The sequence below is a fragment of the Solanum lycopersicum genome, chromosome 3 (assembly GCF_036512215.1).
Source record: "Solanum lycopersicum chromosome 3, SLM_r2.1".
Lineage (NCBI taxonomy): Eukaryota > Viridiplantae > Streptophyta > Magnoliopsida > Solanales > Solanaceae > Solanum > Solanum lycopersicum.
Genome location: NC_090802.1, coordinates 61,357,182 through 61,365,957, shown reverse-complemented (window position 1 = coordinate 61,365,957; position 8,776 = coordinate 61,357,182). Strand labels below are relative to the sequence as shown.

Below are 8,776 nucleotides of genomic sequence, written 5' to 3'. Positions count from 1 at the left end.
TTGATTTTATAACAACTAGTACTATTTGTAATTTTTCCCAAACCATTTAAAACCAAACACTCCAATTTTCAAACAGAGTGGAAAGGACGGGTATTTTTGATGTGTTTAATAGAGTAATTTCACACGCCAAGAAAATCAACTGCTTACTCAATACACGCACACACCTAACCAGAAAACCATCAATACAAGGAAACCAAAAGCCACAAAACGCACTTCTTCACACACACAAAAAAAAACGTATTTTCTCCGCTTCACCGATGGCTCAGGTTTCCATTTCGCTGCTTAATTTCCTCAACGACGGCGAAGACGATGTTATCGAACATGAAAACGGCGTCGTAGAGGACCTCGACTCTTCTCCTTACTGGCCTCTCAGTTTCGGTGACTTCGATGTTTACGATCCCTCAGATCTCTCCGATTTCCCTTCCCGTTCCCAAATCTCTTCGTATTCTCGTGGGAGGACTGGTTTGGCATTAAGCGACGATGTTTCAGAAACTGATTCGGTTGTCACCGTCATGGACCGCGAGAACCAAGTAAACTTTGTTATGGATATGTTTCAGCAACGGGTTGAGCAATCTCAATCTTTGATCCGTGTGGTTTCCAACCCTGATTTGCTGCATGCGGACCCGGTATTGGAGACCGATTTTGGTTTGATTGGAGGGAATGAGTTTACGGGAATGAGTAGCTTAGACGTTGATTTTGGGCTAGGGTTAGGTTTTCGTGGGGATTCTGATAATTCTGGGTTCCATATTGAAGATTGTGATGGCCCTGAACAGTTTGTCAGTGGGTTGAGGGTTGTGGATTATGAATCTGACTGGGACCCTGATGATAACTGCGTTTCAGGCAGATTGTTCAATCTGGAAGAAGTTGATGGCGAAGACGAAAATGAGAATATTTGCGACAATGAGAGTGATGACCCGAGTCTTCGGCTGTGTTGGGGTTCCTTTCAGTTGGAGGATCATAGGGATGTGAATGAGGACTTTGAGTGGGAAGAAATTGATGGAAGAGTTGATGAGAGAGAGATTCTAAGCATGTTCTTAGATGTTGAGGAGGTATCTGAATCTCCTGCTCCAGAGGATAGAGCAAGAGAGTTGGAAAATTTGGAGTGGGAGTTTCTGTTGAATGTTCAGAATTTGGAGCCAGACCCGGAAATTACAAATGATGAATTCGATTTCGGTCGTCATGTGGATCGAGACGATTACAATTACACTACTGAGTATGAGCTATTGTTTGGACAGTTTGCAGAGGGCGATCATGGTTTTCTTGGAAGACCACCAGCTTCCATGACTGTTGTTAGAGACCTTCCAACTGTGGCTGTGAGTAAAGGTGATTTAGAAAATAACAATGCTACTTGTGCTATCTGCAAGGATGAGTTGAATTTAGGAGAAAAGGTTAGACAGTTACCATGTGCTCATAGGTATCATGGTGACTGTATTCTGCCTTGGCTTGGGATTAGGAATACCTGCCCAGTTTGTCGGTACGAGTTGCCCACAGATGATCATGGCTATGAGAGGAGGAGAAGGGTCCAGACAATTCACACACTTGAACTTGATCAAGTTGATTGAAGGTATATTTTTTGCATTTATGTAGAAGGTATATCAAGCCTGGGAGCACTCGACCTGCTCTTTGTTGATATGATGTTGGAAGTTCTTTTTGGTTTTGGTTTTCTTGAATTAAGATTGTTAATATACTAGATGATTTTGATGTCAGACCTATGTGGATGTCTTATTGCCTTTGAAACTCTACATATGATGCAAGTTCCGAAAAAGAAGGCATTGTTATTAATTTGAAGATTAACTTTACACCTTATAGATTGTATAAAGCTCATAGATATTAACTTTACATATGAAGCAAGTTCAGGGAAAGAAGGAATTGTCTTTGTAATTTGATTTTTCGTTGTAAGATTAGCTTTACACCTTATAGATTGTATAAAGCTCATAGGTATTAAGACTCATTGATATGCATCAATCAGTCTCTGTAGCTCTTATGTTTGAACCATGAAGAAATACTTTCTTCGGAGGGAAATAGCCCCTAAAAAACATTTTGTCTGCTTGATGATCCAACTTAACTAATGACCTGATAGACACCCACCCCTCTTTGACAAGAGTATGTCAGATGAGCACCTCATACCTCATGTTGACATAGAAAATAGTGTTTAAACTTACATTTGAGCGTGTGAAAAGCTATACTTTTGATTTCTCTTCTAAAAAATCTTCCTCCATTTCTCTAAAATTTTCTTGTGACAAAAAGAATAGAAGAGAAAAAACTAAGAAGTGATAGGCTAGCGCCATTAGATGCGTCTCAAGGAAACTCTTTTTCGGTGATGGTGAAGGTGATAGTACACTGTCTGGAAACAAAAGGAAAAAGAGATAAGATGCAAAGGGTGAGTATTTTTTTCTGCGCGGAGAATTTTCACCCAGATCCGTTTGGGTAATAGCGGTCACATACAAATTCGCTATCCAAATGATTCTAAATGGATTGAATTAAATACTTCCTATACTACCATCTATTTAGAATGTATATAAATGTTACAATGTAGAAATGTAAATAAACTCTAAATCTAAGAACACCAATAAATAAGCTACCAAATTCCAAAAAAAACAAACACCAATAAAAGATAGATAGATTGACACAAAATGGAACTAAGAACCCTCAATTAAGGAAATCCAAAACAAGCACCTTATCTTTTTAGATACCATCAAGATGGTGGGATAGAAAGGATTTCGTTCTTTGACACCTCATCAGGAAGTAGTTTTCATGCGTCTGTTTTTGCTGACCTATGTGTTTAAGAGATAGTTTTGTTGATTTGAAGTATCTGCTTGGTCACTTGTTAAGTTGGATTGTTTAACATGTAAATTGTCCCAAGTTTGAGGGGCTATCAAGGGTATTGGCTCTGTTCTCTCTTTCTACAGATGTTTAAGATGGGATATTCTTGCTTGTTTTGATGATGGATTCTCAGTTGTCTCTCAAGACAGGAATAGTTGGAAATTGAGGACCAATGAGTCATTGGTGGTGAAAATCCCTGCTTAAAATTGAGCACGAGTAAAATAGCAATCGATTTGGAAGACTAAAATCGGATACTTGTTAGGAAATTCAGATTTTTCCAAATATTTGAGAAGTCTTAATAGAAGCTAAGTGTGTTGGACCTGAGAGCATGTATGAGCAAGCTTGTGAATATATCATGATAGTTTCTGATCTGAGCATGTCAATTAATGAGGCTGTGGATGGCTACATAAGAATAAGTCTTGCACTAGTTCAATTTATGCATGTATTTTTGCTGTGTTTCTATTTAAAGCTGTGTTTGTATTTTGTAGATATCGGGATATCACGCCTATTTCGTTTATTCAGTTCCATGTACTATACTATGCTTTTATTACCACATTACTATTTGCTGCAAATCAATGATTTTTTGAATGTGATCTAAAGATTGTATGTCCTCATTGGTGCATGGAATTTAACTCTTTCCCTTTTCGGCACATTGTAGGTTTTGTTCATCGTTATAGTTTCAGTTGCTTCACAACTTGGCAGGGCAAAATCAGAGTTCTTGCTGGCACTGGAATGCTTGCAAATAGACCACCACCACCACCCAAATGCCAGGGAGGTTGGAGAGAAGCTCTATGGCATTTGCTTGGATAAGTTTTGTTCTGGAGCCAATGGTACATCATATCCCATATCACTGTTATGATACACAACCAGGAACTCTCAATTTGTTTATATTTGTAAGAGAGTGAATTCGTTAAATTACAGATCATGGGCAAATTTTAAATGGAGCTTGCTTGTTGTTGGCTAAAACGTCCATAAGTGCAGAATCTGTCTCGTCCAGTGAGATGTATTTTATTAATATAAGTTTGGCAACTTGTAAATTGTTCTTGAATTTGTAGTTTGATTGTTGAAAATCAATGATATGGAATAATACATGTTCAAATTGGTTGTTTAGCTTGTTTTTTTTTTGAAAAATATGAAGATCAACAAAAAGCTCATTTCCTTTATTTCCTACGTATGTAAGATGGTCCCCTTATATTTGTAAGAACATTTTTCTCTAGAAACACAAATTCTTTCAAAATGATCAAGTTAGCTTTAGGTTACTATTTTTGTTAAGTTATACACAAAAGCTTTTGAAGTAACACAAAATTAAGTAAAAAGCTCACTTATTTTCCCGAAAAACATTCTCCAATGTTTCCAAACCTCACTTGTATCATGAAAAACCAGAGCTCCGAATGCTATCTTTGTCCTTGCATACAACAACAATAATAACACCTACAACCATGCCCAATCCAAAGTAAGTTACTTACCTTTTTTTCACATATAGTTCTAGAAATTATACAAGTCGCTAGTTGATTTACTTGAAAATTTTCAGATTTAACCCTAGTCCAGGAGATTTCTACTGATCAAGAGGACGGTATCGATTGAAAGAAATTTCAAGATTGGGAAGGTTGATGCCCATTAGCAGTACTCTGGGATGGAGTTTCCATTGTAGAGACTGAGTCGCTACTGTTATCGTCATCAAAATTAGCAGGATCTGCGTAAGACTGGTACCCAGGAAACCTGACCAGAAAAGGAGATTTTGAGGCAACAACACAATACATAACATTTCAATTAACATGCTGTATATATACTTCATTTATGTGGTAAAAAAAAATTTACGCACCTACTTACTTTTACTTGCTCTCCATTTATACCCATTTTAACATCAAAGATGTTTCCTGCAAACAATTTTCATTGAAGTTGATTCATGTCAAAAAGTAAATCATGTTGCTACTTCCGGGATGGAAAACTATTCAATGGTTTCAACAGAAACAATTCATAGCAATCAATGCCACAACTGCAATTGACCTAAGAAATTCATAGGGATACAATTGCAACCCAACAATATACGACATAGTAATAACCTTTTCCTGATGCATGCGGAGTGATAATAGCCTCTTCTAACTCAAACGATGTAGCACATTCACGACTCATACCTATAGGAAAAAGGTTATCCAGACATGCCAGTTCTGAGTTTGCAATAACACATTTATAGATGTCACAGATAGGTTAGAGTTAGCTAATCAAAAAGAAGAGATTGATTCAGTAATCAAGTGAGAGATAAGCATTTGGTCTGCCTTAATTGTGGAAACATGATATCTCGAACAAAGATTACTACCTCTCAGTTAATCTGCTTATTGGTAATTCAAATATGCCGACTTTTACTTTTCTACTCCCACTCGTTGATTGTGTACACAGTCTAATCAGTGTCCCAGTAACTTGTAGCTCGGCTATGCTAAATAGCAGATGATAGGGAATGGCACAACTAAAGTAATCAAAAGATGTCCTGGTAAACCACTAGACTCTTCCAATGATTTCGCTTTATATTTTAAAGGAAAAAAACCTGTCATTGTTAAAAGCCCTTAAATTTTGTTTAGGTGAGTTTACACTAGTTGCTTCTCAAAATCACATGCATCAAAGGACACAAGGACATAATTGTGAAGCACTGCAATAAACATGCGAATCTCCATATCACATAAACTTAAAAGTGATACTTAGATTAGGCAATGGATGGTGGGGGAACCAATAGACCGATATATCTCTAAAACATGTTAATGTTCAAAGTAATATCGCTCAAATAAATGCAATTCAATGTAATAATCATAAAAATTCACTTGCAACAAGAAGAGAAAACAACCATGCTGATTTAATAATCAGAAAAATTGACCTTATTATAGTGCTTTCTCGGACTATTTACCTCCAAAAATAGTCTTGTCTGAAAAGTACTTGGACATTAAGTATCTCCTAGCCTCAACTTCATACCTCTTGAACTTCTCATCCTGTTCAGTCTCCATATCACTACATCACAGCATGGAAAGAAAATAGAGAGTTAGGACCTCCATCATGTTCAGATTACATTCATATAGATAGAGAACTTGAGCAGAACTTAAAAGAAGTGCTGTAGCAGGATAAATAGACTTGCTTTTGTCTTTTTTCCCTTTATCAGTACCATAGACTTAAGTTTTTTCTTTTTTTTTCCCATTTATTTGCCCTATAGACTTAAGATTAACCATCACGGCCAGCTAATAACTTGATAAAAGCATACCAAAAAATCCCTTAGATATGCTACCAGATCATGAAAAAGATAATGTTTTTATTGTTAAAAGGATGTCCAGCTAGGGATGGCCTAACATGAAAACTTATAATTTCTATACAATAATGGAGACACAACAAGTTGTTCTCAGGAACTCCTCACAAATAAAATATTTTAGTTTGATTAGCCATAGACATGAAAGACAAAATTGATATTACTATGGTTACGAGAAAACTGGGGTATAAAATAAAGGTAGATCTGGTTTTTGATGGGATTAAGATTTTGACCTTGAAGTAGTATCAATATTATAGAAATAATGAATACTGTATAAAGTATATTTCAATCAAAGGAAATTTTATTACCTCTAATGATACAACAATAATGGAAGTAAGATAATCTTTCTCCATACATAGTGAAAGATTATGAACTAGGAGATAGAAAAGCATTTTGTATCAATTTAATTCAAAAGCAGACTTTTGTAACAACCTTGGCTAGTTAGTAGTCCAAACTCCAAACCATGTGCTAATTTCCATCATTGCTCCCATTAACAGTTTCGGTTAAGTTTTTAAATAGCAGAAGACTCAAAGCAATATAAAGCAATCAACAATTCCATAAAAAATCCCACGTGGGAGGGGTTTCACATTCTTCTCCTATCAAAGCTTTTATTTCTTTGCCCTGCCTAATCCATAATATTCTCGAGCACTTGAATCTATACTTTTTGGTAAGCATGTTGAGACCCTCAACGTGACACCTGAATCCATCGATTGGTCAAGACACCTTGTTAGGTATAATTTAACTTTCAGAAAGCTTTAGCATAACTTTTCAAGTAGTGGAGAGCCTAAAGTCCTGTAAACATTTCAAATATGCTATACAAATTTAACATAAGATGATACCACTAACGTACAGGATTAGTGCGACTATTTTTACCTCTTTATCCCTGTACTACTAACAAACTGGTAGGCCCTGCAAATCTAGGCATGTGGAAATAATAATGCATAGTTATTCATTATTTGATTCATAAAAAATAGAAATATTTTTGAGCTTACTAATTTAGCTAAAGTGGATAATTCAAGATATTCTCTAATAAGCATGCACTTAACAGATGCCATTACAGAAAGCTGTTGCTATTTCAGTTAAATGCTGAAGTACTAATCTACTGCCATTAAATATTGAGCATGTATTCTGAGGATTCACCAAAAAATTGTAGTTTTTAACATCGAATTTACGTTGCACGTAGGACATTAACTTGGGAGCAGATAATAGAGTAGCCAACAGATTTTGTTTTTCAACTACTACCTTACAAGAGAATCAATTAAGCATCTTACTTTTTCGAATCTGGCTGTCGCACATGATGCCAGATAAGCTCTATGCTATCTTTACAAGAAGACCAACATAACTTCAGTTGGGCTCCAAATCAATCAAATTTATCCAACACCTTCCATAAAAACTAATCATTATTGAAAGCCTGTTATGATACATACCCTTTATCATCATACCTACCAGCTGAATCCAAACTTTCACGTCAATAATATTCTTGTTGTGCCCCATCTCTGTATCTTACCATCATTGGGCAATGTTTATAGGTGATAAGTAACTCACAAAAGAATGCCACATTATTATCAGCCATGAGTATATAAATGCCACATGACTATCAGCCATGAGTATATCTTATTTCCCATTTTACAACAACAATAAATACCCAATGTAATCCCACTTGTGGGGTTCGTGAAGGATACATAGTCTTACCCCTACCTAGTGAAGCAAGAGAGGCTGTTAAACAATTCTTTGTGAGTCTATTCATCCTTATATGAAGGAATTAACAACAAGAAATCTCTTAAATCCTGCCAATTGCATTTAGAACCATAAAATCACCAATTATACAATAAATTTAAAAATCAAACAGAAGGCCGAGCAGACACTTCAACCCCAATTATTATTTTTCAAATAAAAATAAATCACAAAGCAGTTATACAAGAAAGCCTAGACATATACTTACTCAAGAGGATCTTCAATCACTTCCTCCTTCTTCACAGCTTCAAGAACAGTGAGGTTTGAGACCTCCTACAGAAAAAAAAAAAGGTAACCCATAAAAAAGAGGGAAAAAATGAATGAACGGTTAAATTAGATAAGCGAGAGAAACCTGATGCGGTTGCGACGGAGGCGGAGGCCGGGGAGATTGAGGAGCAGAGGATATAGGGGAGTTCGACACAGAATTTGCCGCCGAAGAATCCATTTTACCTATGAAAGCTCCGCCAATTTTCAAATGCAGCTAAGCCAGAATTAAGGTTGAGTTATATAGTGGCATTTCAGATGCGTAGAGCTTAGAGGCACTTTGCGTTCTTAAATTCAGAAAGCATGGATAGGAAAAACCTCAAAATAATAGCAGTTACCAAGTAGCAACTAGCAAGACGATCGAGTGAAAGGCACCGCAAGATTTTTTTTTGACGACAAGAAGTATTAATTATAAATAAAAATAGTTCAAAATTAATTAAAAATAAAAATAAGATTGCACACGTGCCCTATTGAGTCTTTCATTTGAATGTATATTATTTATGATAATTTAGAAATATATTTATCCTTTTCCTTTTATTTATAACGATTTCTATAATGATCTTGATTCATTCTTTTTTATATGAGATTATCTTGTTTGGTTGAGTTTTCTTTAATGGGTTAACTATAACCAGATGTAAGAACATAATTATATTACATTATTTGACATAT

At 35.8% G+C, this 8,776-nt stretch overlaps 2 protein-coding genes across 9 annotated transcripts; one reads left to right on the top strand and one right to left on the bottom strand.

Moving 5' to 3' along the window:
• Positions 1-80: 80 nt before the first annotated feature.
• On the top strand, positions 81-3,933 carry LOC101264712 (uncharacterized). The gene is made up of 2 exons (XM_010320588.4): positions 81-1,564; positions 3,482-3,933. The coding sequence occupies exon 1, from the start codon at positions 258-260 to the stop codon at positions 1,560-1,562; it is 1,305 nt and encodes a 434-aa protein (XP_010318890.1). The 5' UTR covers positions 81-257; the 3' UTR covers positions 1,563-1,564; positions 3,482-3,933.
• A 195-nt stretch (positions 3,934-4,128) lies between these two features.
• Positions 4,129-8,569, bottom strand: LOC101265016 (uncharacterized). 8 transcript variants are annotated; one of them, XR_003246103.2, is made up of 7 exons: positions 8,196-8,488; positions 8,052-8,116; positions 5,720-5,820; positions 4,887-4,958; positions 4,646-4,700; positions 4,341-4,542; positions 4,129-4,254 (listed from the first exon to the last, which is right to left on the bottom strand). XR_003246103.2 is itself a non-coding variant. In XM_010320589.4 (6 exons), exons 1-6 carry the CDS (start codon positions 8,286-8,288, stop codon positions 4,416-4,418), a joined length of 513 nt encoding a protein of 170 aa, XP_010318891.1. In that variant the 5' UTR covers positions 8,289-8,522; the 3' UTR covers positions 4,129-4,415. The 8 variants fall into 8 exon arrangements, 4 of the variants coding, with proteins under 4 accessions (XP_010318891.1, XP_010318892.1, XP_004236085.1 ...); XR_011220107.1 differs by having other exon boundaries at positions 4,654-4,700; XR_011220106.1 differs by lacking the exon at positions 4,887-4,958.
• Positions 8,570-8,776: the final 207 nt, after the last annotated feature.

Bases quoted from the DNA above. Each gene is read 5' to 3' on its own strand.
- LOC101265016 (XM_010320589.4), bottom strand. From the start codon at position 8,288: ATGGATTCTTCGGCGGCAAATTCTGTGTCGAACTCCCCTATATCCTCT. The intron at 8,117-8,195 runs GTTTCTCTCGCT...TTTTTTCTGTAG, and splicing joins CTCCGTCGCAACCGCATCAG to GAGGTCTCAAACCTCACTGT. The intron at 4,543-4,645 runs GTGCGTAAATTT...TTTTCTGGTCAG, and splicing joins GAGCAAGTAAAAGTAAGTAG to GTTTCCTGGGTACCAGTCTT.
- LOC101264712 (XM_010320588.4), top strand. From the start codon at position 258: ATGGCTCAGGTTTCCATTTCGCTGCTTAATTTCCTCAACGACGGCGAA.